The 27,979-nt window shown below is 53.8% G+C and overlaps 1 protein-coding gene, 1 long non-coding RNA gene and 1 pseudogene across 3 annotated transcripts; 1 reads left to right on the forward strand and 2 right to left on the reverse strand.

The window, feature by feature from the left end:
• Nucleotides 1-469: 469 nt before the first annotated feature.
• On the forward strand, nt 470-24,426 carry TKT (transketolase). The gene is made up of 14 exons (XM_020885965.2): nt 470-716; nt 10,702-10,819; nt 11,588-11,701; nt 12,391-12,488; nt 16,174-16,365; nt 17,874-17,992; nt 19,311-19,504; nt 19,791-19,955; nt 21,131-21,287; nt 21,408-21,538; nt 22,152-22,235; nt 22,344-22,437; nt 23,037-23,159; nt 24,136-24,426. The coding sequence occupies exons 1-14, from the start codon at nt 610-612 to the stop codon at nt 24,309-24,311; spliced, it is 1,872 nt and encodes a 623-aa protein (XP_020741624.1). The 5' UTR covers nt 470-609; the 3' UTR covers nt 24,312-24,426.
• On the reverse strand, nt 2,550-3,437 carry LOC139031262 (large ribosomal subunit protein eL8 pseudogene; annotated as a pseudogene).
• Nucleotides 20,997-27,979, reverse strand: LOC139031263 (uncharacterized). 2 transcript variants are annotated; one of them, XR_011483737.1, is made up of 2 exons: nt 27,826-27,979; nt 20,997-27,393 (listed from the first exon to the last, which is right to left on the reverse strand). It is a non-coding gene; the product is annotated as an uncharacterized lncRNA (long non-coding RNA). The 2 variants fall into 2 exon arrangements; XR_011483736.1 differs by having other exon boundaries at nt 27,518-27,979.

Consider the following 27,979-nt stretch of genomic DNA (forward strand, 5'->3'; position numbering starts at 1 on the left):
CCAGCACCCAACAGCCCTGTGACTTTAATTGACCTTGCCAGTTTCAATTTGCTCATTTTTAAAACGGGATTACCAGTGAAGCCTCCCCTGTCAGTTTCGCTCAGGGGTATGGGGAGGGAGGAGAGCTGTCTGCAGGGAGGATTCGAATCAACAGGAGAATTTTGGACCGGGCCTAGAACCAGGAGTTATGATCACATTATTTGTGTGTGTGGTTAATCCCGGCAGAACAGTGCCGCTTGACTCAGGAGTCTGGCAGCTCGAAGCTGCCCCGCAGATTTCGGGGGGAAGGAAAAAGGAACCGAGAGGCGAGGCGGGTGGACAGCATCGGGTCGGGTCGTGTCGCAATACGCCCAGGCTCGCCGCGGCCTCAGTTTCCCTATCAGCGCTGGAGGGCTGGGGCGGAGCTGCCTGCGCAGGTCCGGGGGCGGGATGGGGCGGAGCAACCTGGGGTGATGCCGGCGCCCCGCCCCGCGGGCGGCTCCCGGGACTCTTAACGCGCCCGCGAGCGGCCTCCGGCCTCGGCCGCTGCTTGCAGCTCCGTATCCCTGCGTCTTAGCGTCCCCGTCTGCGTCCTCTGCCTCGCCACCCGCCCGTTCGCCCGGCCGCGCCATGGAGGCCTACCATAAGCCTGATCAGCAGAAACTGCAGGCCCTGAAGGACACGGCCAACCGCCTGCGTATCAGCTCCATCCAAGCCACCACGGCGGCCGGATCGGGGTGAGTTGGGACGCTGGGCGGCGGCGCCGGGGCGCGCTGCACAGTGCGACCACGGAGGAGGCGCCGGGGTGGGGGCGGGGGGCGCGGTCGGATGGTGGAGCGCGCGCCCGGGAGGTTGGAGCGGAGGATCCTTCCGCCGCGCCGGTCCTCAGCCCGGCTTCCGTCCGCAGGGGCCCGGCTCTCTGCGCGCCTTAGGCCGGCTCGGCCCCTTCTTCCCCTCCGCTCTAAGGTGCAAGAGACGCGGCTCGGCACTGTGGAAAGCCCTCGTCCGCCGTGGGGAGAGTGCCACCATTAGTGCAATCTCGCCGAGAGCCAAGCCCTGTGCTTGCGATCGGCACACGCGGCCCCTGGACCCTTTACCCCTTGGTAATTGATAACGTTCCGCCCACACGTGAGGAAACCGAGGCTCCGAATTTGTCAATTGGCCGAGATCGGGCGTAGCGAGAGCTGGAATTTGAACCGGCTCTGCCTGAGATCAGAGCGCCTGTTTTAACCCCTCATCTTGCTGGGAAGCCTGGGGCCCTGGCCTTGTCCCTACCTCAAGCTACCCGTCCCTGTCGCCACCTCACATTCCTGTTAAGAATCAAATTCCTGCCACCTTGGGTTTGGAGCGAGAGCGCTGCGACTCCAGGGGAGTAAGGGTGAGGAGGGAGGTGGCCACGTGGATGCAGAGCCGTTGCATACCTTATGAACTGAAGGTCTAAGATCTCCTCTGAGGCGGAGACAGGAGAAGGGGATGGGATGGAGGAAGGACGGTTTGAAAGGCTAAGAGAACCAAGAACCAAGTCTCAGGGCCTTGCGGTGAACATGCAGAGCCAGCCTCCACATACACTTTCCCCAAGACAGGCCCATCCCCCAACGCTCTTTCCCGCCTGCCCTTGTGGCTCAGAGGCGGAGAAAGGCTGCTGTCCGGCTCAGGGAGCCTTCTCTGAAGGTGGCCAGTTGCAGGGACAGTAATGATAGCCGGTCACTGTGCAGCTGGAGGCGTCCGCTGGGGTACTTAAGAAAGTCAGCCAGTGAGTCACTTCAGAGCCTGTTTCCCCCTCTGTAAAATGGGAACAGTAGTAGCTCCTACACAACTTGGTGGTTTCCAGGATTCCAGCCCTTTGGGACGTGGGACCAGGCTGCCCAGACAGCATTTCATGATGAGTTCCTGAAATGATTTTGAAGTCTGGGTGGGGGATGGTTTCCAGGGACCTTCCCAGATTAAGTCTGTAGAACAAAGACAAGATTCTACCTTCTGGCTAATTTCATACAGAATATAAATATATATGTATGTATATTATTGAAGGATAATTGCTTTACAAAATTTTGCTCTCTGTCAAACCTCAACATGAATCAGCCGTCAGTTCAGTTCAGTTAAGTCGCTCGGTCATGTCCAACTCTCTGCGACCCCATGAACTGCAGCACGCCAGGCCTCCCTGTCCATCACCAGCTCCCGGAGTCCACCCAAACCCATGTCCATTGAGTCGGTGATGCCATCCAACCATCTCATCCTCTGTCATCCCCTTCTTCTTCCACCCTCAATCCTTCCCAGCATCAGGGTCTTTTTCAAATGAGTTAACTCTTCGCATGAGGTGGCCCAAGTATTGGGAGTTTCAGCTTCAGCATCAGTCCTTCCAATGAACACCCAGGACTGATCTCCTTTAGGATGTACTGATTGGATCTCCTTGGAGTCCAAGGGACTCTCAAGAGTCTTCTCCAACACCACAGTTCAAAAGCATCAGTTCTTCGGTGCACAGCTTTCTTTATAGTTCAACTCTTACATCCATACATGACCACTGGAAAAACCATAGCCTTGACTAGACAGACCTTTGTTGGCAGAATAATGTCTCTGCTTTTTTTTTTTTTTTTTTTACCAGCTGAAGCAGCCTTTTTATTACTTTTATGTACAGAAAACTCAATAGTGTACACTCAGCCCAGCTTGGTGGCCAGTTCTTTGGCCTTAGCCTTTTCCAGCTTGGCGATGCGAGCCACTGACTTCGGCCCCAGGACATTGCCTCCCCAGTGACGGCGGATCTCATCGTATCTGTCGTTGTAATTGGTTCTGATGGCCTCCACCAGCTTAGCCAGGGCACTCTTGTCCTCCGAGTTGACTTGTGTGAAGGCTACGGTGGTACATGTCTTCCTGTGGACCAGGCGCCCCAGCCGGGCCTTACCCTTGATGATGCAGTAGGGAACCCCCATCTTGCGGCACAGGGCAGGCAGGAAGACTACGAGCTCAATGGGATCCACATCGTGAGCGATCACCACCAGCTGAGCTTTCTTGTTCTCCACCAGGGTGGTGACAGTGTTGACCCCTGCTCTAAGGACAGGTGGCCTCTTGGTGGGGACGTCGCCTTTGCTGGCGGCTTTCTTCTCAGCACGGGCCAGCAGCCTCTGCTTCTTCTCCTGCTTTGTCTCTGGTCTGTACTTGTGGGCCAGCTTAAGCAGTTGAGTAGCTGTTTGTCGGTCCAAGGCCTGGGTGAATTGATTAATTGCAGGAGGCACTTTCAGCCGCTTATAGAGAATAGCCCTTTGCCGCTGCAGCCGGATGTAGCGGGGCCATTTGACAAAGCGGGTGAGGTCCCTCTTGGGTTGGATGTCCTGTCCAATGCCAAAATTCTTGGGCCTCTTCTCGAACAGGGGGTTCTTGGCCTCCTGCTTCTTCACCACGGCCGAGGCCGGGGCCACCTTCTTCTCCTTGGCCTTCTTTCCCTTCGGCATCTTGAAAGGCTGGCGTAGAGAGGTGTCTCTGCTTTTTAATATGCTATCTAGGTTGGTCATAACTTTCCTTTCAAGGAGTAAGTGTCTTTTAATTTCATGGCTGCAATAACCATCTGCAGTGATTTTGGAGCCCAGAAAAATAAAGTCAGCCACTGGTTCCACTGTTTCCCCATCTATTTGCCATGAAGTGATGGGACCAGATGCCATAGGTATACATGTATCCCCTTCCTTTTGAACCTGCCTCTCCATCCCACCCCTCTAGGTTGATACAGAGCCCCTGTTTGAGTTTCCTGAGCCATACAGCAAATTCCCATTGGCTATCTATTTTACATGTGGTAATGTACGTTTCCATGTTACTCTTTCCATACATCTCACCCTCTCCTGGGATATGTTTTTAATAAAACATAAAATCCTAAGCTCCAGTGAGGGGCTCATGTTATCAGGAAGACTTCTTGGACAGGTGGGAAGCACCAGGCCAGAGAAGAGAGAAACTGGAAAGAGGGAGACCAGGCTCAGTGATGGGCATCTCAGGAAGTTTGAAGGGACTTGGAGAGAAATGAAACAAATACTTACAACTTGGGGTAGGGAGCTCCCAAAGGGAGAGGATGTCTAGTGGGACTCCTGCATGGGTCAAGTGAAAGATACAGTGATTCCGTGAGTTGTGAGCAAGCCTAAAAGATTCAGGAAAGAAATACTTAGAGAAACATGCCTCAAGACCAAAAAAAAAAAAAAAAATACTTAGAAGACTGAATTTTCAGAAGGAAGTAACATTACTATGTAACCTCTGTCAAAAGAGATTTTGAAAGGCATGTGCCAAGAGTTCTGTGTGCAAAACAAAGCAAAAAACCAATAAAGGAAGACTTGAACAGGCCTCCAAGATGTTTGTTTTGAGGCAGTTCCCTCATGACAGTGCATGAGCTCTGCAAAGTGAAGGCGCAGCTTTGAGGCCTTGGCGCTGTGCAATCATGGTCAAAGTGACCATCCTGCCAGGCTGTCTCCTTCCTAGGGGAGCTTACATCCCCGGTGATGCAAACAACACTTTGATCAAAAGTCTTTGCATGGTCACTGCAGATGCTGGATTGATAGTGGCTCAGTGAGGACCATGGGGTCCTGATCTCTTGGTAACTTTCCCCTTCCTCTGCCATCACTGGGCAAGTGACAGTGAACCTCCCCGGGCCTGGAAAGTGAGGACACTGGCCTCTGTGTCGTTGAGCTGAGGGACAGCCTGCACAGAGGGTTCATTGTGCAGCAGCCAAGCTGCTCCAGGTCACCTCGCCCTCCCTCCGCGTGCCGGAGGCGCTGTGGTCGCCGTGGCAAGGGTCCAAGTCACCCAGTCTTTAAAAGATGATACTCAGGGACTTCCCTGGTGGTCCAGTGGATAAGACATAGAGCTCCCAATGCAGGAAACCTGGGATCGATCCCTCATCAGGGAACTAGATCCCACATGCTGCAAAAAAAGACCTGGTGCGGCCAAAAAAAAAAAAGATGACACTCCCGTGGCCTTGTCAGAGGGGCCCTGACTGCTAAGGCTCTTGGTAGAGATTTCATAGTTCTCACCAACCACGCTAGACTCACAGTATCCAAACAGTGCTAAGTGTTATCTGAGGACTCCATCAGAGTCAAACCTGAATCTGATGGCTCAGGCTGTGCTTAGAGGTCCCCAGGGCTCTGACCCACAGCGTTGGGGTGGGTACTCAGGAACAGGAGGTCTGGCCAGGCCCAGCTGGCGGGCACAGAGAGACAAGACTCTCACCGTAGCTGTGTGCCGAATGACTGTGCCTTTGTTGAAAAGGCCCTGTTCCATCTGAGGCCTCAGTTTCCCCATCTGTAAAGAAGTTCATAGCTAGGTGGTTTTCAAACTGGGTTTTCTTGAGAGTGGGACTGGGGGACCAGAATGAGTGAGCTCTGGGGTCCTGCCACCACCTGTTGTGGGTTTCCTGTCCTGGAGAGAGTCCCTGTGACCTTAAAGTGGCTGAAAGTGCGTCCTTGCCACCCAGCTCTGGTGATGAGGGACTTGGAGTGCTCAGAGGGCCCCTGTGGGCCCAGCCTATCTGGGCGGAGAACTGCTGCCCAGGCCTTCTCCATTTGGTCTGTCTTCACCCCAGCTCGGCCCTGACTGAGGCAAGAACAAGCCTGTTGGGATTACCCCAGCAGTCATCAGCATTTCCCAACTCCCTGTGAGGACATCTGGCTGTCCTACAGTGACTGTTCTCTGCCTCTGAGCTCAGCAGGGCTGGTGGGAGGTGCTTCCTGAAGCTGAGAACCTGGTGCACCTACCTAGTTAGGGTCCAAGATATTCTCCTGGCTTCCCATGAGCTGATGACACTGTGGCCCCTGGGCCACCGTCTCCCTGACCCCTCCCTGGACTTGGCTTCCAGTCCCACAATATCAGGAACTCCCTTACTGTGCATATGACAGTTGCCTGCCCTGGATGCTGGGTCCTTCTGCAGACTCTACTCTTTCCCTGAACAGTGAGGTCAAGTGCACTTCATGAGGTGGACTTGCAAGAGCTGGTAGCTCCCCCAGCATGTGGGTCTGACTGACCGGAGCCTGCACTGTTTGACCTTCCTGCTCAGAAGTCAGTTGCACCCATGGCCTGGCTGTTATCTCTAAGGACTGCACAACTGGGTAAGGGAGTGTGGCCACTCAAGAACTTCCTCATCTGGGCTCTGAGCACCTTCTTCCTTTTAAACACCATCCTTTTACAGCTCTAGTGAGGTGTAATTTTCATATCATGGCATTCTTAGTGTACGGTTCAGAGGCTTCTAGTAGATTTAATGTATTGACAGTGAGTTATTAATGCAGTAAGTTTTAGTGAATTTACCACTTCCCATCATCTGGATATTTCATATAAATGGGGTCCTACAGAATGAGGTCTTTGAGGGTCTGGCTTTTTTCACTTAGCACAATGTTTGGAAGTTTGTTATGTTGTAGCACGTAGTGAATGTACTTTGTTTTTATTGCTGGCTGGTCAGGTGTTTGGTTAAACTACATTTTGTTTATCCATTCATTCTTCACTTATTCTTAGCATTTTGCTTTTCTGGCTCTTCTGAGGGTAGACTGCAACCTTGGGCAAGGCATTTCCTTTCTGTGGACCTCAGTGGTCTTATCCTCAGATGAGGAGGTTAGATTTCATATCTGACGTTTTTAGAGCTAGGATTTTACTGAGCAGTTGCCATTTTTCTATGCACTGTGCCAGGCTCTTTACACACAGAAACTACCTCATTCAGATTCTGCTGTATCTCCATTTTACACGGAGGAAACTGAGTCTCAGAGAGTCCACATCCCTGGGGTCTTAGAGCCTTGGCACATCATTTATTTGTGCACTGTTTGTGCCAGAGGCTCTTCAGGCCCGAGGCTACTACAGTGAAAAGGCTCAATCTGAGGCGAGGAGGCAGTCTTCTCAGGCAGGAGCCACCCCTCATGGTTCCTGGAACAGGAAGAACAAGGATGGCTTCTAAGGTCTGCTTCTGCCTTGGCATCCTAGGATTCTCTCCTGAGTTGTTTTTTTTTTTTTTTAAACATATGCCTTAAAAAAGAGTGTAACTGATGTACATATTATAAATAATGAACCTGGTAAGTATACCTTCCACCAGGCCTAAGAACTAGGATATTACAGGGCTTTAGAACCTACTGGGTGTCTCTCCTTCCTCATAGAAGAAGGAGGGTTCCCCCAAGAAAGAGCTATACCCTGAGTTTTGCATTTTAATATTTTCCTTATAGTATGAGTTCATAAACAGTATGGCCTTCCCTGGTAGAGATCTGTCTGCAGTGAGCTTTGTTCACGTGTCGTATTTGTGAGATTTTATTGAGATTGCTGCATAGTATTCCAGAAATTTGTTGTCATCGAATACCTTCTTGATAGACATGGAGGTGGCTTTCAGATCTGATCATTGCATGTTTCGCTGTGAGTGTGGTCCTAGAAGTGGAGATACTGGGCTTTAGGGAACATGCATTTACAGCTGTTGATTTGGTCTTTTTAATAGTTAAAAGGTTATTTAGGTTTTCTATCTCTTCCTGAATCAGTTTTGGTAAATCCTTTTTTCCTAGACATTTTCCTGTTTCCAAATTTATTTGTATCAGGTTGTTTGCAGTATTTTATCATCTGTTCTTATGCCCATTCCTCCACTTCTAATAGCACCCTTTCCTTTTTCTGGATCCTGCCATAACAGAAGTTAGCTAAACCTTTTATCTTTTTTTCTTTTCTGAAGAGCTAACTGTTGGCTTCGATTTTTAAAAATCGTGCATTTGCTTCGTAGTTCATAAATTTCTGTTTTTCTTTCTACTGTCTTTGAGCTCACTGCATTTTTTAACTTTTTAGGTTGGATCTTCACTGTTGGGTTTTCAACTCATATTTCTCACTTTTTCCTTCAGGAACTTAGTTTTTTCTTCATAACAGATTATTTTTCTTCCTGTTTTGAGGCACGAGAGGCTGGCCGAGCTCGCCTCCCTGGTTTGTTCATTGTTTGAGGCCTTGAGGTATGTGTAGGGCCGGGAGAAGGGCCCTCATGGCAGCTGGCAGTATTATCTCGAGATAATGGAGCGGAGCCCGGCCGAGGGCTGAGGGATCTTCTCTGCACTTTTTCTGCAGGAAAACCTGTCAGCAGACAGAGTGCTGAAGGGAAGGGGGAAGGGAGAAGGGACCATCTGGAAGGTGTGTCCTCCCCTGGGGTGGGTGGGGAGGGCTTTGGGAGACTTAGGCCCAGCTCCCTCAGCACCACCTTCATAGACTGAACTAATTGGGAATAAGTAGACAGGGTTTAGAACAGCCTTGTAACTCCCATGCATCACAAAGAGTTGCTTAGCAGATAAAGTTCCCTGCAGCTGCCCACCCTGTCCCTGCCTCTCCCCATCTCTAGCTCATTTATATTGATAGGTGTGTCCTGAGCAGCAATTGAGGTAGGCCCCCCCAGGGCAGGCTGGAGTTGCTGGGGAAGCACGGGTCCTCGGGCCACAGAGTCTGTACACTGGCGCTCCTCTAGTAGGTTAAGCCTAAAAGTCTCCCGGGAGTTCAGCAGAGTCCCATCTCAATCCTCAGCGTTTTTCCTGCCTGCCTGCCCCATGGTCAGTAGAGGGTCTCAGTCCCAGCCTGCTGATGAGTGGGAGGTGCTGTTGAAGACCACAGTGTGGCATCTGGTCTTCCAGCTGATGGTGACCTGGGCACCTGAGTTCACTGTCTTAGTTCCTTGACCCAGGATGTCCCCACATAGCATCCCATTTACAAGTGAGGAAGCTGAGCCACAGTGGGCTGAAGCACAAGCTGAAGTCACACAGCCAGAGTGGCCCATATCCCCACCATGGGACACCTCTCGGGGAATTCCCTGAAAGCTCTGGGGTGGGGGGGTGGGCGGATGCCTGGACCCTAAGCATCCCTTACTCTGTATGTCTTTATTTGGCAGTTATGAAGGTAGGGCCAGCAGTGTGTCCATCATGCAGGCTTTCAAGGGAGTAAAACATTGTAGGGTCAACCCTCATGCGCTGCATGATTCTTTGCGACACCATAGACTGTAACCTGCCAGGCTCCTCTGTCCATGAAATTCTCCAGGCAAGAGTACTGGAGTGGGTTGCCATTTCCTTCTCCAGGGGATCTTCCCGACCCAGGGGTCGAACCTGGGTCTCCTGCATTGCAGGCAGATTTTTACCAACTGAGCTACTAGGGAAGCCTGGTTAAAATCAAGTACATTTCAGTTTCTGGTGTCTCTTCATGGATAACTTCCCTCCTTCCACGTCAACTTTGCCCAGGCGAGCATGCTTTTGCCATGTGCAGAAAGTGCTTTTGCCAGGCCCTTTATCCCTGAAGCCCCTTCCTGGAAACCACTGGTGGGCAGGAGAGGCTGAGCCCCATGCTGTGCCTGCCTTCTATCTCTTGGAGCAATTGGGCCTGCTGTCCACCTGCATCCTCCCCCCACTGTTCTCCTCATAGGATCTTGACTTTTGAAACAGGGTTCCTCGGGGACGAGGCTGCCCTCGGAGGGAGGGGAAGGCAGGAGGTCAGCCTGGCCGGTGCTGACTGGGGTGTCCGTCCATCCCCCCTTGCCCCACTGAATTCTGTGCTAAGGACAAGGGAAGCTGGGCTCCTGCCAGGCAGGGAAGAGGTTTCTCGTTCACATTTCCTCACCTCCCTCTTTCAGGTCTAGTGTCTTTCCCCATGACCCAGGAATTCGTAGAAGTGGTTAAGTATAAGTCAACTGTGTGCTGGGGATGTGGCTACTAAACCAGCATGGACAGTTCCGGGTTTCTCTACTAATGTGTCTGCTCTGGGAGTGACTCACCCCTAACCCGTGCGGGGAGCCGGCTGCAGGGAGGAAGGAGGCCCATGTGAACTCCAGATGGTGCATGTGCCCTTGGGTTTGGCAGTGGGCATGTTGCAGCGTGGAGGGGGCGGCTGGGAGACACGTGCCCTGAGGCTGACGCTGTAATCAGACTGTGGACCAGAGGGCTTCAGGAATTATAGCATGTCCTGCCAGGAACCCTAGTCTCTACTCCTGGGGGCGGGGGCTAAATCACCCAAGTGGGTCCTGAGAAACCTGAACAAGTCTCATCTCTAAGATGTACTATCTCGTGCTAAGTCCTCTGCCCAGTCGCCATTCAAGTAAGTGTGCAGTGAATAGAACAAGAGCCTAATAAAGGCAGCCCCCTTGGCCCCTGGAAGGACAGGCTCTTGGCTACTGTCGGCCCCACCCCAGTTCTAGTCTCAGGCAGAAGGAATTTTTATTTTTATTTTTTTAGGATTGTATCCTTTGTAGAAGATAGAGATTGCTTTTGCCTTTTCAATTCTGTATGAAAGCATGGTTTCTGGTGCTATACCAGCCCTCAGAATGCCCATTAAAAGGCTGCTGAGTAGCCCAGTGATGCTCTTGGAGAGCCTAAAACCCCAGTTGCCAGACTACCCCACCCTATGGGTGGAGTCTACTGCAAGTCTCAGTCTATTAACCCCTGACCGTAGCCATGGGGGGCCTGGATCCGTGAGGGCCATGGAGGCCAAGCTGCCCTGGCAAGTGGGCATAGTCCTGGGCAGTCCCACTGGGATTTAGCTCACTGGTCCTAGAGGGGCTACCACAGTCTCCTGGGCCCCTCTTCCTCCATGTCTCTGAGGGTGCCTGCCAGCAATGGCCTTGACACCCCATGCAGCCCTCCCAGGGCCCAGATCACGTGACTCCTTGACAAATCAGGCCCGTGACTCCTTGACACCTGCACCTGCAGTGCTCGGGTGTGGTGAGCCCTGAGGTCAGGGGTCTGGGGCCGTGATACATGTGTCCATGTCTCTCCTGGGCCACAGCCACCCAACGTCATGCTGCAGCGCTGCTGAGATCATGGCTGTCCTCTTCTTCCACACCATGCGCTACAAGGCCCTGGATCCCCAGAACCCTCACAACGACCGCTTTGTTCTCTCCAAGGTAGGAGGCCAGCCCACCACCCTTCCCCTGGGCCTGGGTGGGCCCTGTGAGAAGGAGACCTGATGTAAGCCCAGCCTTTTGCCACCCTTCCTCACCCCAGGCTCCTTCTCCACCTGCCCCACCCAGCCCCGCCCCCTCTTGCTCTGTGCTGACCCTGCTGGTAAATTAAGAAATAAATGACTGAATTAGTAGGAGAGAATGGAAATGACCTTTGGTGTGGACTGGCAGGACTGGGGTCCAGGTCTGGGGTCCAGCTTTGTGACTTTCTGCACATGTCTCTGCTGTGCCAATACTCAGGCCATACTCACTCCCTCAGGAGTCGGGGTGCCCTGCAACAGTTTGGGATGGGGAGCCCTGACCCCCCCCCACCCCACCCACCACGTGAGAGCCACAGCCGCAAGCCATGCCATGAACCCCCCAAATCCACCAGTACCCGGGCCTGGCTCTGTGGCCTCTGGTCTCTCGAGGCAGGCATGAGAGCTTAGAAGTCTGTCCAAGTTGGCTCACATGCCAGAACCCAGGGATTAGGGCGACCGGCTGCCTGCTGCGGTTCTGGCCTCCGCAGCCTCACAGCTGTGTTCCCCCTGCACCTGTTCTGGGCTCCACTCAGCCTTGACTGTGGGAACCTCAGGCTACAGAAGGATGAAGGGAGTGGCCTCCTCCTTGCTGCTTCCTTCTCTGAAAGGGATATCCCGGCCGGCAGGCTCAGCCAGGCCCCGGCGGGAACAGCTCCTCACCTGACCTCTCCCCACGGTCCGTCCCCTGCAGGGCCACGCGGCGCCCATCCTGTATGCCGTCTGGGCTGAAGCCGGCTTCCTGCCGGAGTCAGAGCTGCTGAACCTGAGGAAGGTCAGCTCCGACTTGGACGGGCACCCTGTCCCGGTAAGTGCACCTCACCAGGGGCCCTGCAGGCCTCTGCCTCCACTTCCTGTTTCTCAAGGCTTGTGGGAAGCAGGCAGGGCACCTGCTGAGGAACTGAGGCTGTTAGAGGGCAGAGGAAGAAGTGGGTGCTTGGGGAACACTGTTTACCCCAAGCTTATGCTGAAGTCTGAGGCCTTTAAAGCCCCAACCTAGGGTGCTCTGGGCTGACTGCCGGGAGGGCCTTTCCCCAGCACCAAATACCAGCTTCCCTTCCCCGCTGGGCCTCCTTGGTCATGTAGACACAGCTTGGGAGATGAGATTCACTCGGGGTGGCAGCAGGATACTGGTGATATCCAGGGAAGGGGCCCAGTGTGTTCTTCAGAGGTTACCATGAACACTGTCACATCCCATCAGGGCCAGCCACTAAGGCTAAATACTCAGTTTTGTCCTGAGTTCTCCCACTGACTTCACAAGGTGGGTTCTTTTACAGGTGAGGGAACAGATTCAGTCCATGGCATGAGGTCACACAGCTCCCTGTGGACTGAGCTGGCATTTGAACCACACTCACAATTACTGCTGCAGGGAAAGAGTGGGAAATCACACCCCCTGGGTCTGGGTGGGGCGTGGCTGCCAGGCCCTCACGGCCAGCTTCCTGGGAGGCACTTCTAGGAAACACTGCCTGTGGTAACTGAAGCCCTCTGTCATGACAGAAACAAGCTTTCACCGACGTGGCCACTGGCTCCCTGGGCCAGGGCCTTGGAGCCGCTTGCGGGATGGCCTACACAGGCAAATACTTCGACAAAGCCAGGTAATGCTCCCACTCCCCCACCCCACCCACAGTGGTTTGGTGGGTGGTCCTGGGGACCCAGTTTTACTCTCCGCCCCCAAGCACCTCCTTGCCTGACCTAGTGGAAACTGTGTCATCAACTGTGCATGTGTGGTGTGAGGCTGGTACCAGGGCTAGCCCCCTTTTAAGATGAAGAAATCGGCTCAGAGGAATGAAGGGACGTGCCCAGAGTCCCTGGAGAGTGGCCAGCAGGGCCAGCTTTGCGTCCAAGGGCGCGTGCTCCTTGGCCAGAATGCTTTGACTCATGAGTTTCCTTGCTGCCCTCTTGAGCCCAGCTCCTGGACCCTGCAAGTCTTAGGAGGCCCCGTCCCACAATGCCTGACTAGGTGCCACAAACCTAGGCCTGAGCCACTCAGCCTTACCTCAGGAAAGGAGTAGATGGTGTGTTCTGGGGAATTCTGGGCCTTCCTGAGCCCCACTTGTCAGCCAGGGAAGCCATGAAGCCTGGAGAGGTTGGTCTGTAGGGAGTGAGCAGCCCGGTCAGAGCTTTGCTGCTCCAGGACCCGGGCAGTTTAGGGGAGATGCCTCTTGAGGCAGGTTTCAGCCCAAGGCTCTCCACCGTGGCCTGCAGACGAGTCTGCTGTGGAGGGGAGTGTTGGCTACAGGCTGTCAAGGTGGCATCTGCATTCCTTTACCCTTTGGCGCTCTCTACTCTGCTCAGAACTTTCTAGGGTTTTGCCTTGATAAGCCCTATGGGCTGGGTGGTGACATGCATACAGCTCTCCCTCCACACAGATGAGGAAACAGAGGTAAGATGTTTGCCTTGTGGTGGAGGCAGGATTTTGAACCCAGGGTGTGCATCCAGAGTCCGTCTTCAGGGTCCCCAAGGCTGCTCTGAGGTGCCCAAGGGAAGCACAGGAGGTTGAGGGGGCCCTGCGAGTGGGACGCTTCCCAGAGGAGAGGCCGAGGGAGCCTAGCCTGCAGGTGGCAGGTGGCTGCAGGGAGCCTGACTGGATGCTGCACCTCAGTGAGCACCTACTGTATGCACGGGAAGCTGCTGAGACAGTTTTCTCCGGGAGGTAGACTGGGGCTCTGAGGCCTTCCAGACTCAGGCCGGTGTCAACTGACTGCCCAGCTTCCCCGGCTAGGCTCTGGGGCCAGGCTCAGCTACACCCAGACGTGATGCACCGTGAAGAAAGTCACAAAGAATGGGATGTGTGTTTAAGAGTATTTTATTTGGCACAGAACCAGACTTGTGAGTTAATTATTCTCTACAGTTGGTTGAAATAATTCCTCGTGAAGGGTCTTGACCTTTAACATAATGGGAGAAGCCAGTGTAGGGAGAAGGGGTTTAGCAGGGTTCTCGGCAGCCAGGGTTGGCTAAGGCTGAGGGGTCGAGGGAATTATCAGGCTGTGCTGGCTGCCAGAGTTCCTGATAGAGCAGATCCAACGTCCAGTCCAGTCTGTCCAGCCAGCAGCCAGGGAGCACACATCCAACTGGCTCTTTTCCATTTCTCCCTCTCTCTTTTTTGACTGCACTCTGCAGCTTGTGGGATCTTAGTTCCCCAACCAGGCATCAAACCTGGGGCCCTAGGCAGTGAGACGGTGGAGTCCTGACTATAGGCTCACCAGGGAATTTCCCCACTTCTCTTTTAAATAATTTTTTTGGGGGGGGGTCATAAAATACGTGCTAATCTGAAACACAGGAATGCATTAAAAAGAAATGAACATTTTCCCTATTCTTAACCCCCCCACTCCCATTTCAAACTTCTTAACAACAATGCATTCTATTTCCTCCATGTTATTGTGAGAAAGAACTTACAGATTTATCATCCGAATATTTATACACTTTTACCTAATGCTTTTTGGGAAAATCTGAACATTTCCTCACACACTGTCAAGAGCTAATTTTAATGCCCATTCTGTTTCATGGGGATGCTACAACGCGTTTAGACGTCATTTGTTGTTGGACATTTGAGATGGTTTCCCAACTCCTGCAACAGATATTGGCCCTCTCATTAGGGTTTCTTCGTGGTCGTTCAGGACTCTGGGTATTTGCAACTTCCGCCCCAAGTCTAACAGCTTCAGGCAGTATACAGCCTCGGGGTCAGCCCCAGCTTCTGCAGGGCACCCTCTTCTGTTCCTTCCAGTCCAGTGTCTCCCCAGGCTGCCCTCCTGACCTGAATCTGAGCCTGTGCTGTGACTCCACTCTTGGCGCCAGTTCGATTTCCTTGGAAGTGGGTGTGGAGTTGGGAGGGTAGCTGAGGCTTCCCTGGAATCCCGTTCTGGAGAAGCCAAGTTCCCTACTGGCCTCTGCTCAGCCCCATCAGACCGGTCATTTTGGGGAGTGGTTGTGCAAGACACCTGCCCCTAGTGGAGGAGCCAGTGGCCTGGCCCACTGGAGGCCGCGGAAGGGAAGATACAGGCTGACATGACATGGAGAGGATGAAGGAACTCTCTATGACCTGGAGGCCGCAGTGGTGCTGAGTCATGCTGACAGCTCCGTGGCTGGCCCCGCCTCTTCTCCAGCTCCTCCTGCCTTGGCCCTGCAACAGGGAGGCATGGAGGCCCGACCCGCTCCGCAGCAGGCAGGCTGTGTCCGCTCCGAGCCATCCAGGCAGCAGCCTCACTTCCTGGTTTCAAGTCCCTCAGCCTTTGAGCCTGTTTGCTTAGCTATGTGTTTTTTTGAGAATAATAATTGCACTAACATTCTTGTGGGGCTTCCCTTCACAAGGGGCTTCCCTTGTAGCTCAGCTGGGAAAGAATGCACCTGCAAAGCAGGAGACCTGGGTTCGATCCCTGGGTTGGGAAGACCCCCTGGAGAAGGGAAAGGCTACCCACTCCAGTATTCTGGCCTGGAGAAGTCTCTGCCTGGGTGGCAGAGACTCAGACACAATTGAGCGACTTTAACTTTAACCTTCTTGAGAGGGTTACTCAGTGCTAAGCACAGTTAGGGGGTGGGAGGTGGGGTCAAGGTCTCTGAGTTGCCCTCCCGGCCTCCAGCTTCACTCTTGGCTCCACCCTCCCCAGGGAAGGTTTTATTTCTGGGTAATTTATCCCAACTTCATTGCCCTTTATACTGTGTCAGACTGCCTTTGGAAAATCATGGCTACCTGGGTTGAGGGCAGGAGATGGCCCCTGGAGGGGCAGAAAGCCTAAGCCCAGCTCTAGTCTTGGGCAAAACCCAGCCCGAGAACCTTGGGAGAAGCCCACCCTAGGAGGCACCTGCCCCCAACAGTGATCTTGGCCTCTAAGTCCCCTTGTGAGTGCTCATCTTCACCTGAAGCCTGCCTCTAGGGTGCTGCCTGCTGTGCATCACAGGTGGTCTCTCCAGCCCACCTCCTCTGAGCAGACAGGTCTTCTGTCCCTCTGGCCCACCCAGTGAGTCCCAGCGCTCCCCCAGCAGTCCTGGTTCAAGTTGGGGTAGAGAGAAGCGGATGCACCCCTGTGGTGGGTGGCTCCCACCCAGCGTGAGTAGTTAGCCCCCATGAACCTCACTGTTTATTTCATGCCTGGATCTCACTGGTCAGACTGCTGTCTGGAGCTCTTTTCTTGGCAGCCAGTACTACTTTCTGGAGCTGCAGACAGTTTCCATCGCAGCCCTTTCCTCACTGGGTGTGGACTTGGGTTTGGCACAGCTGTTGCATGTCCCAGAGGGAGAGGCCAGGGGCACAGCGACGGCCTCTAACCCACCCCCCATCCACAGCTACCGGGTCTACTGCCTGCTGGGAGATGGGGAGCTGTCAGAGGGCTCCGTGTGGGAGGCCATGGCCTTCGCCAGCATCTACAAGCTGGACAACCTTGTCGCCATTCTTGACATCAACCGCCTGGGCCAGAGTGACCCTGCCCCGCTGCAGCACCAGATGGATGTCTACCAGAAGCGCTGCGAGGCCTTCGGGTATGTACAGGGCAGTGACCTGAAGACCCTCATAGCAAAGGAGACCTCTATGCCAGCAGCTTTGTAGGTGCAGGGGCTGAGCCGGAGGTTAAGCTGCATTTTGATGCAGACTCACTTCAGGGTTTGACTCACAAGGCATTTGGGCTTAAAGGGGCCGCCTTAGCCAGTGGCATGGATTTGTGGGCTGAGACGCAGCTCTGGGTTCCTGTATTTGCACATTGGTGTGATGGCTCTCAGAGCTTCGCGTGATACGATCTCATACATCCTCACTTTGCTCTTGGGTGAGGAGGCAGGAGACACACAGTGTAGACCAGGATCGCTTAGTACATCAGTCCACTGGTCACCTATGACCAGCCAGCCTGGGGAGAAGGAGCGCGCCCCTCTCCTAGGGAAATGGGAGATAGGCTTTCCAGATCTCTCCCCTGGGCCTCTGATGGTTGTGAGTTCAGAGTCACCTGTTACAAAGCAAGGAGGTCTGTCTGGGTGGGTGGCATCCAGAGGGGCCCCCACCTTGATGTCTCTCCCCTGCCCCAGGTACAGGCTGCTCTGCAGTTGGGCTCTGAGGGCCCTGGGCTTCCATGGCCACCCTTCAGAGATGAACTGATGGCAGGGAAGGCGGGGGTGGAGTTGCAGTACCCGGTCACATAGATACAGGGCTGCTACCTCTTTTGTGACCTTACAGAGGGAGAAAATGAAGAGAGGAAAGATTTCTCTGGACGAAGAAAGAAACAGAGCCACAGAATGCTTCAGGGACAGACCTCCCCAAAACCACATGGACCTGGGGACTTAAGAGTATAATCCTGGCACTGTCCTTGGGTCTGTGTCCATAACCTTGTGACTACAAAACCAGATTTAAGTCCTGGCTCCATCACTTAACAAAAGCAAGTTTGCTTTTGTGACCTTGGGCAGGTTGCTCCACCTGCAGTATCTCAGTTTACTTGTCTATAAAATGGGGACAACAATAGGCTTAAGCGGGTTAATAGGTGCTCAGCTCCATGCTTTACAGAGTGCATGCTCAGTAAGTGTGAGCTGCCACTTCTGTTACTATTAACCTGCCAAAGAGAATTCCAGAAGGGACTGGCTGAAAGAGAAAGTTTCCTTCTGGATGTTTGACAACATAGCTTGTTTTATACAAGTTTCTAACACTGCATCTAGCAGCCATGGAGAGGTCAGCTTAAATAAAAATTCATCAAAAATCTAATAGTAGATTCCAATCTCAGCGCATTGTCCCAAGAGCAGCTTCCAGTAGGAAATGAATAGCTCAGGAATGAAGGACAATAAGTACACTGGGCTTTGCTTTACTCAGAAGAGAGGAGGAAGGTCTGTCCAAAGGCAGACAAGAGGAAGTAAAACAATGTGAAAAGAGAAAATTAAACCCAAATTGGAAACAGGCAGGTTTGAACCATCCCAGCTCCTCTAGGTCCTGTTTTGCAGTGGAAGGAGGGCAGGCCTTTCCCTAGGACCCTCGTCAGGGCCCTTTGCCCCTCACACCCCTTCTCTGTTCCCAGTTGGAACGCTATCATCGTAGATGGACACAGCGTGGAGGAACTGTGCAAGGCCTTCGGGCAGGTGAAGAACCAGCCAACCGCCATCATCGCCAAGACCTTCAAGGGCCGGGGCATCACAGGTCTGTACGTGAGCCTTTCACCCGCTGCCCTGCCCAGGACTGGGCCCTGCAGCTGACTTTAGAGCTGGAGGTTTTGGGGGGTACCACTGGAGAGCCTGCCCCTTGCCCTGCTCAGTGGAGTGTACCCAGTGTGGGGAAGGAGATGTAGGAGACTCGGTGGGCAGGGTGGCTGAGCTGGGATTTAGGACCCTGGTTGGGTGGCCTATGGGGTCATGTATAGGCAGGAGGACTTTGAGAGGCCTCTGGGTCAGGAGAAAGGACACTTCCTGGCCGGCATTTGCAGAGAGACATTGGCAGCTCCAGCTGTCTGCCCTGAGCCGAAGGGCTGATGCAGGGAGCCCCAGGAGAGCAGGGTACCCCCCTCAGAGGTGAGCAGGGTACCCCTCGTGCAGTGGAAAAGTGATTCCAGAGGCTCTGCAGGTGGGTCGCCCAGGAGGGTCTGGAAGATAGTTCCTGAGCCGGGCCTGAGAGCTCTGCAGGCGTTAAGTCCCTCCATAGCACCCAGCCATGGGTTCCAGACCCTTGTTTGGGGCTAGGATGGCCACTGCCCATTGTAAAGAAGGGAAGATGGGGCTAGAAGTGGCCAGGAACTTGACTATGGAGTCTGGCATTAAGAGAGCTACCTGCAGACCCTGGCCTGGCTTCACTGTGCCCAGCTGGCCCCCTACCCACCAGGGGTCACGTCCCTCCCTGCCTGCGTGGACTGGGGGCAATTGAGGACATTTCACTGGAATCTGGGGAGAGCTGTACCAGCCCTCTGAGCCTCTGGGAGAGGCCTCTGGGATACTCTCACAGCCTCAGTGCTGCTGACACTTACCCTTCAGGTGTTACCACTACAGCTCCTGGGGGCTGCCTGTGTCCTTGGCTTTCCCTGGGCTGTGGTGACATCTGAGGTGACCTCAGAGGAGAGGGGTACTAAGCCTCACTGGCCCTGCCACACAGCAAGGCACCATGGCAGGGGGTGACTTTTCGGCAGTGCTGACCCTGCCCTGGTCCTCAGCTTCCCTCCCGTCTCCTTCAACAGAGTGTGATTTCTGCAGCAGACCCCACTCTGTGCAAGCTTGGGGTGGGGAGGTGACGCAGAGAACGGGTTGGGCCAGCATGCCAGCAACATTCGTCCACCCACGCGTGCCCCCTCCCACTGGGAGCTCCCCGAGGACTGGGCCGCCACTCAGTAGGGGCCTGCAGTTGAGCGCTGGTCAACACAGTCCTCTGTGGTGGTGGTCTGCCCTCACATGGAGGGCCGGGCCCCCCAAGCAGCTTCCTGGTCCCCTGGGAACCTTACCTGTCCCTCTGTCTTCCTACATTGTACCTGTAGGGATAGAAGATAAGGAGTCTTGGCATGGGAAGCCCCTCCCCAAAAATATGGCCGATCAGATCATCCAGGAAATCTATGGTCAGATCCAGAGCAAGAAGAAGATCCTGGCGACACCCCCACAAGAGGACGCCCCCTCAGTGGACATCACCAACATCCGAATGCCCACTCCGCCCAGCTACAAAGTTGGGGACAAGGTACCCAGTTGAGCCTCCAATTTTCTGGACTGGCTAGGCTGAGGTGGCAACGGTACTCTTATTTTCCAGAGAGTGAGGCCAGGAGAGAGAAAAGAGATTAGTTCAGGTTGAGGAGGAACCCTGAGATGTTGCTCCTTGCAGTTCTTTCATGGGGACAGCCAGCTCTGGAGTCCCTATATTTTTTCCTTTTCCTCCCTGGTGGAAGCTGTGGCCCAGGGGCTGAGCAGGGCTCCAGGCCACATGCCTCCTAAGGTGCTCAGCCTACCCACTCTTCCCCCCACCCCAGATAGCTACCCGCAAGGCCTATGGACAAGCCCTGGCCAAGCTGGGCCATGCCAGCGACCGCATCATCGCCCTGGATGGGGACACCAAGAACTCCACCTTCTCAGAACTCTTCAAAAAGGAGCACCCAGACCGTTTCATTGAGTGTTACATTGCTGAGCAGAACATGGTAGGTAGAGCTGGGGTCTGTGGGGTGTGGGGACAGAGCTGAAGTCCTCCCACTCCGTTGAGCAGCTGTATCGGCCTGCTGGTCCTTGACCCAGCATGGACCCGTGGCCGCAAGTGACTGGTGGGAGAGGGGTGATGTGACACCCAAGGGCTGGGTGAGTGGAAATAGGGGAGCTAAACAGGGGGTGCTGCATGCCACCCAGGCATTGTGGTGGATGGGCTTTCTCTGGGGGTAAAGGGCTCTGCGGATGGAAGGGCAGGCACGCCCAGGAGGCTGAAGTTTTAGCAAAGGCTGCTGAACCCTTTTATGCACAAGGCTCTGGCCCCTGCCACCCTGCGGTATACAGAGATGAGAGAGTTTGGTGGACCTCTATCATGTGCATGGCAGTATTCACAACTCCATGTCAGGAACTGTGGTTGTTAAATAAGAAACAATGTTTTGTCTAGTGTTTCAAAATATCTGCTCCTCTCTGCAAAGGAGCCCAGCAGGGCCTGCAGGCCCCTAGGAGCTGGGAGCTTCCGCCCCCTGGTGGCCACTTGGCTCTATTGCACCCAACATTCTTTCTCTTAATACCTGAACTGGAAGTTGTCTCTGGCTTCTGGCCTTGGCAGCTGGAAGACCCAGACTAAACTGGTGAGGTGTGGGGAGGGGGAGGGTGGGGGCTGGGGAGGCCCCAGGTGTGCTGGGGAAGGAGAGCTCATGTCAGCTGGTGGATTTCATAGATGGGGAGATGGTGCCGATTTGGAACCGATGCCTGCACTCAGTGCTTCTAGGCCAGGATGTGGGGCCTGGAGTTTCCGGAGCTTAGGGTTGCAAGGGCTTGTCTTTGCAGAGGCCTTGGGGTGACAGGGAGATGGTGGAGGGGAACTTGCACAGGCCTGGGAAGGATGAATCATCCATGCCCAAGCTGACTAGCTTGCTCTGTGAAAGGCTTTGCTGGCTGCTAGAAAAGTATTCCCCAGGACAGTGATTTTTTTAAGAGAACTTTTGAAACAGTAATATCAGTTCAAAGGAGTCTGGAAAGAGACTGGAGTCCCTAGGTGCACAGGATCACTTGCATGAGAGGAGGAGAATTAACAGTTACTAGGATGACACAACCCTCACCTCCCAGGAGGTGGTCCTGGGCTTCCTGGCCACCTCTCCCTCGGGGCTGACACCATCCGCTCTGTCCCCAGGTGAGCATTGCCGTGGGCTGTGCTACACGCGACAGGACGGTGCCCTTCTGCAGCACCTTTGCAGCCTTCTTTACACGGGCCTTCGACCAGATTCGCATGGCAGCCATCTCCGAGAGCAACATCAACCTCTGCGGCTCCCACTGTGGCGTGTCCATCGGTGAGTGGAGCTGGGGTGCTTACACCTGTGACGTCCTCAGACTTCTGGAGCAGGGTGTGGGGCCAGGATTCCATGACATGCATGGGGTCTTACGTTGACATATCCTTTCCCACACCCTAGGAGAAGACGGGCCCTCCCAGATGGCCCTGGAAGATCTGGCCATGTTTCGGTCTATCCCCATGTCAACTGTCTTTTACCCAAGTGATGGGGTGGCTACGGAGAAGGCAGTAGAATTAGCAGCCAATACAAAGGTGGGTCATGTGACTTTTTTCTTCAGCTGCAGCTAGTCCTTCCCTAGAGAGACAGGAGGGGAGGCAAGCATGCCGGCCCAGAGCTGCTCATTTGCTGCCCCAGAATGGGTGTCTCCTGACTTTGCACTGGTGGTGTAGCTTGGAGGAGTTAGACCAGGACAAATGAAATACACCCTTCCCTTCCTGCTACATGGCAGACATTGCTAATTGATCACTGCACTCTTTGCCCATTTGAGCATCCCAGCAGCTCCTGGGATACTCCAATCCAGCTCCCTGCCTCCATTCCGGCAGTTGAGGCTTATTTGCCCTCCCTGAGTTGGATTCTCCAAAACAGAATGAACTGAGTCCTGACCAAGAGCTACCTGCTGTTGACCAGACAGCCCCCACGTGTTTCTCGTTCCTCTCTCTGAGGACAGGGACCGAGGCACAGCGCTTGGGTAGGGGCAGCCCTTCCTTGAAGCTAGTCTACCTGATAGAGACTTTTCTGTCTAGGACTTGGGGCTGGCTCTCACTTAAGAGGAGTATTTGGAGAGGCACACGCTGCAGAGGACTCTGGTCCTTGAGATTAGATGTCCTCCATCCTGAAATCCTTCATTATTCTGTTTCATTCCAGGGTATCTGCTTCATCCGGACCAGCCGCCCAGAAAATGCCATCATCTACAACAACAATGAAGATTTCCAAATCGGACAAGCCAAGGTTAGTTGCAGTTTATGCCCCAGTGAGACCCGGTAGAGTGAACCCGAGGTCGGGACCCACCCCAGGCCCCCAGTCTCTGAGCCTCACTGGCCCCCATGTTGCCCTCAGGTGGTTCTGAAGAGCAAGGATGACCAGGTGACTGTGGTTGGTGCTGGGGTGACCCTGCACGAGGCTTTGGCAGCTGCTGACCTGCTAAAGAGAGGTAAGGAGGGTGGGATGCACAAAGTCTTAGACGGGGCACTGACTGCAGACCAGGTCTTGGGGGTGAGGAAGAATCTCATCTAATTAAATGATGAGAATATTAATAAAAGCGAGACTTGGAGCCCTTATTGTGTGCCCAGCATAGTGACCAGATCAGAAGCTCTGGCGCCTGACCATAGGACTTGAATCTACTTAGCTGGCCTCTAAGTATGTTATTCAGCATCACTGTGCCTTACCTTACCTCAGGGCAGACTCTTGGAATGTCCCTCTGGCTTCCTCTTTAGCTTGAAAAGCATCTTTGATGGAGTTTCCTGACAGTCCAAATGCCAACATCCTGCAGCCCAGGGCAGGAGGGGAGGGTGGGGTGCTCCTCATCTTCCTGGAGACCAGTTGATCCGAAATCAGGCCAGGGAGGCTCCCAGGTGGAGGGGTGGGTGTTGGAGGATATGGCATCACTGGTCAACAGAGGAGGGGGTGAGCTATTAGGGGTGCGTAGCTATGTGACAGGCTCCCTCCCAGGCTGCCCACCCAAGGCCCTAAAGGGCAGACCCACAGCACCCAGCTCCTTTGCCTTAGCTCACCCCTCTCCTCCCCTCACAGAGAAGATCAACATTCGCGTGTTGGACCCTTTCACCATCAAGCCCCTGGATAAGAAGCTCATTCTTGACAGTGCCCGTGCTACCAAAGGCAGGATTCTCACTGTGGAGGACCACTACTATGAAGGTGAGAGCGCTCGGGGCACACGGCTGGACATCCAGCCCCAGGAGGGTAGCTGCAGCCCAGGAAACCCAGAGTAGCTGGCGCTTGGTTTATTATTAGACCTCAGGCTTGGGCTGTGGACCAGTGAACTCAATGGCTGGAGCGGCTCCTTGAATGCCCTATCCAGGAAAGCTGCAGGGGGTTCCAGCCTTGCTAAGAATACACGGTGGTTATTGTCCCTGAAGTTCTTGAACGTTAAGGCTGTTGTGGAGAATCAAACTGGGAAAGCAACACAAATATCAGATTTTTATGTGTGTGTGTTTGCTTTCAGTCATGTCTGACTCTTTGCGAACCCAGGGACTGTAGCCCACCAGACTCCTCTGTTTGTGGGGTTCTCCAGGCAGGAATACTGGAGTGGGTTGCCATTTCCTCCTTCAGGGGATCTTCCCATCTTGACCCAGGTATCAAACCTGGGTCTCCTGCATTGTAGGCAGATTCTTCACCACTGAGCCACCTGGAGAAGGGAATGGCAACCCACTCCAGTGTTCTTGCCTGAAGAATTCAATGGACAGAGGAGCCTGGCGAGCTGCAGTCCCTGGGGTTGCAAAGAGTCGGACATGACTAAGTGACTAACACACATCTGGGAAGCTTTCATTAGTTCTTCACAAAGCCATCCTCCACAAGTATATGCTACCCTCTCCTCCATGGCAGGCCCCTGGGGAAGAGACAGGCTTAGACCCTGAAGTCAAGTGCATACACTCATTGGTTGATGCCCAGAGAATGGTGTTGAAAGTGATTCAGAGGCCATATTTGGGCTTATTGGAAAAAAAAAGTGCTGTGATTGGTGAAGTCTGGTCTGGTTACAGGCGTGGGGAAGGGTGGAGTATATGCCCTTCCCCATCCTCAGGACTGATTTGGGGCTGGGCGGCAGCTAGGGGTGACCCGCCCACCACTCTCCCTGAGGCTGCATCCCCTGACTTACCTCCTTTCCTCTGTCCAGGTGGCATAGGTGAGGCAGTGGCCTCTGCGGTTGTGGGAGAACCTGGCGTCACTGTCACCCGCCTGGCGGTCAGCCAGGTGCCGAGAAGTGGGAAACCGGCGGAGCTGCTGAAGATGTTCGGCATTGACAGGGACACCATCGCGCAGGCCGTGCGGGGCCTGGTGACCAGGGCCTAGGGAGAGCGTGGGGTATGGGGTGGGAGTGAGTTCTACACATTCCTGAGATCCTGGCCAAGGTGCTCAAAAGATGTACTGAGAGGAGTCGTAAAATATATGTTTTGAGAAAAATGAATTGGCTCCTGAAATGTTTCTTCTTGGATGTGAATGCAGCCAGTGCTGGTTCGGAGGAAGAAGGGTAGAGAGAGGTGGGGAGCTTGGTTCTGGACCACGACCTGGGGAGGCCCCTCATCTGCCCCCCACTGTCAGCACTGTTGCTGCCTCTCAGGCACCACCTTCCAGCCCAGAGGCAGAAACCCTCACCCTCGGCTGGCCTTGCAGTCCAAGCCCCGTCAACTCCAGAGAAGCAGCTTGTCCTGGGGAAGAAGGTGCTTCTCAGGTTGGCATCAGAACTGCAGGGGGCAGAAAAAACAAAGAAGCTCTTACCCAGCCCCGCAGACCAGCTCTCCTCAATTCCAAGTGTGCAGAACTCCCTTCAACTTGTGAAAATGCCTTGCCTGTGGGGCCGGGGGCTCTGCTGTCCAGGAGCTTCTGCTCACACGTAGCGCTGCAGGCCTGAGCTCCCAGGACCACCGCGGATTTCCCCCTGGCTCCCTGGGCTCAGCTGGGGTAGTCTTTGTTGTGCTTAGTCACTCTGTCATGCCCGACCCTTTGCGACCTTTTTGGGCTGTAGCTCACTAGGCTACTCTGTCCATGGGGTTTTTCAGGCAAGAATACTGGAGTGGGTTGCCATTTCCTCCTCCAGGGGATCTTCCCAACCCAGAGACTGAACCCACGTCTGCTTTGTCTCCTGCATTGCAGGCAGATTCCTTACCTGCTGAGCCATCAGGGACGTCTTTACTTATAGCCAAATGTACAGAATCTTATCCTGACCTAGGACAAACTAATGCCAGGGAAAGAGGGCTGGGTGCTCCCAGCCACTGGTGGGGTTCCCAGGAAATCCTTAGAGTCTTGCAGGCATGTCCATTTGTCCACCCAACAATCTGGACAGTATGAACCAAGTCACACCCACATTGAGCAAGCTGCTGCTCACGGATACTCAGCCAGGTTTGGCTGGGCCAGGGCCCGTGTGCCTAGCTTTGATACCAATTCCAGAGGATGCCAGGAAGAGCAGGGGTAGAGAAGAGCCCTGGGCCAGGGCTTGTCTGCCTGCTGGCACCAACTAGAGGTGAACACGAGAAGAAGCCAAAGTCAGGGTGAATATCAGGGAGGCAGGCACCAGGTACCATAGAAAGCCCACATGGGTAGAACGAGTACGGGAACAGACAAGCCCTCTCTCCCTGCCTGCCCAGTGGGGTGGGGGAAGAAGACAGCTCTCAGCCAGCACTCTGCATCCTGACGTAACCATGACGCCCCTTTTATTGAATATAAACCATAGAAGAAGAGGAAGGAAATCTATGGTAGTCTGCAAAGCTGAGCCTGGGGACAGGGAGCTAGAGGGGTGGGTGCCACCTGGTGGTCATCCCTGGTATTGTGATGCTTGGTAGGGGCTGAAAATGGGAGTGGGGCAGGGCTTTGTCCCAGGGCTGGGACAGCAGCCAGTCAGGAAGGGTGAGGAGTGGGGAGTGAAGGTGACATGGCCTAACACCTGCAAGCCAGTGCTTTATGTGTACACGTCTATTTAGCCCTTGCAACGGGATCATCCCCATCTTTCAGATGACGTAGAACTAAGGCTCGAATGAGACAGCAGTTACCCCAGCACGGTGAGTTAAGGGCAGAGCTGGGATTGGAACTACATCTCTCTGAGTTCAGAAGCCCCGACATCTGCACCCTACTACCCCTCGGCCCCCTGGAGAAGGGTCTTGGGTCATCTGTCAGCAAAGCCACCTGTGGTCCTTGGGGCCTAAGGCCTATGCAGAGAAGTTTCCAGAAGCAAACGATGAGATTTTCCTGGTGGTCCAGTGGTTAAGAATCAGCCTGCCAATGCAAGGGACACGGGTTCAATCCCTGGCCTGAGCAGATCCCACGTGCTTCAGACCCACTAGGCCTGTGCGCCACAACTACTGAAGCCCGTGTACCTAAAGTCCATGCTCCGCAACAAGGGAAGACACCACAGCTAGAGAAAGCCCTCTTAGCCAAGAAGACCCACCACAGCCAAAAATAAATAAATAAATATAAATATATTTAAACAGAAGGAGGGGAACAGAAATTCATCCACAGGTCACTGACCACCCCCCAACACACACTCATGCCAAGGGTGGTGGAAACCCAGAGCCCCCATTTTTTTATCCAGGTCTCACTGCAAAAAAAAAAGAGCAACAGAGTTTCCAACACTGGCAAATGTTTTTCCCCAGAAGAGGTCTTTCTGCCTCAGTCCTCAAAATACCAAGGGTGAGTGTATTAGTACATAAGTCATACATGGCCCATTTTTATGTTGCTTTCAGATCTTAACATGCTGGGGTTTTTTTTTCACATATTTTCATGGGGGTAGGAGGCAGCCGATCAGAGTTTTAACAAAATCGTCCTATCTGTATGCAGCACCTTAAATTCAAGACGTTTGCACCTCTGTTCCTCCATGCCCAAAAGACAGAAAATCACCACCCAGTTAAGAACTGGATAAGTAGTTGCTATTGTTTTATACTGTTGCTCCCTCGCTCTCTCTTTTTATAAATTTAATTTATTTGGTTGCACCAGGTCTTGAGGCATGCGGGATCTAGTTCCCTGATCAGGGATTGAACTCTGGCCCCCTGCATTGGGAGTGTGAATTCTTAGCCACTGGACTTCCAGGGAAGTCCCTGGATGAGCAGGTCTGTCCCCACAAGAGGTATTTGGAGACAAGCCAGGGCCTCTACACCTGCATGAGTCCAGGTTCACCAGGCCAAGGATGAGGAGGGTTGAAGTTTAGACTCACCAGGAATTCCATTTTAGCTGATCCCGGGAACACAGACCTCAGCAACTAGCCTGTCTCTCCATCACCTCAGAGGTCCAAGTCACATCACTCCGTGGGAAGCACGGGCCCAAGTGGAGGTGGAGCCTGCACCCCCAACGACAGGGTCAGGGAGGGGCTGACTCACGGACCAAGACCCTGGGCTGCAGCAGTGGCTTTCAGTAGTCACAGGGCACTGAGGTTTCAAGATGCATCCTGGGACAAACAGGAAGGTTTTGGGCAAATACTCACCCGCAATCCTTCCTACCCTGCCACCCTTGCCCGTGGGCCTGGACAGAATTCTCTCCCAGTAACTCCAGGCCTCACTGACTTTGCTTACTGTGGCTCAGATGTGCAGTCGTGTCTGACTCTTTGTGACCGCATGGACTGTAGCCCACCGGGCTCCTCTGTCCATGGGATTCTCCCAGCAAGAATACTAGAGTGGGGTGCCATTTCCTCTGCCAGTGGATCTTCCCGACCCAGGGATTTAACCCATGTCTTTTATGTCTCTCAAACATGCCACCTTCTGTCTTCATCCTGTTCCAGACCTCCGTCATCTCTTCTTACACAGAGCACAGTCAGTGAGGATGCCTTCTGACCTCGGCCCCTGCCCCCAGCTCATTCTCTATACAGCAACTCAAGAAATACCTTCTAGAACCGGACACAGCACTGACAGGTCAAGCACATCCCCTCCATCATGACTCCCACTGGATGAAGACCAGCCTCTGGCTGAGCCCGTGAATGACCTCCTGCTGCCCTGCTCCAGCCTCACTGCAAACCATCTCCCCCAGCTCTCCAGCCC

The sequence above is a fragment of the Odocoileus virginianus genome, chromosome 26, assembly GCF_023699985.2.
Source record: "Odocoileus virginianus isolate 20LAN1187 ecotype Illinois chromosome 26, Ovbor_1.2, whole genome shotgun sequence".
Lineage (NCBI taxonomy): Eukaryota > Metazoa > Chordata > Mammalia > Artiodactyla > Cervidae > Odocoileus > Odocoileus virginianus.

What these genes read in the sequence shown, in the direction of transcription:
- TKT (XM_020885965.2), top strand. Translation starts at nt 610, where the DNA reads ATGGAGGCCTACCATAAGCCTGATCAGCAGAAACTGCAGGCCCTGAAG. An exon ending in CAAGGGCCGGGGCATCACAG is followed by an intron (nt 17,993 to 19,310) that starts GTCTGTACGTGA and finishes TTGTACCTGTAG; the next exon opens with GGATAGAAGATAAGGAGTCT. An exon ending in CCACTGTGGCGTGTCCATCG is followed by an intron (nt 21,288 to 21,407) that starts GTGAGTGGAGCT and finishes CCCACACCCTAG; the next exon opens with GAGAAGACGGGCCCTCCCAG.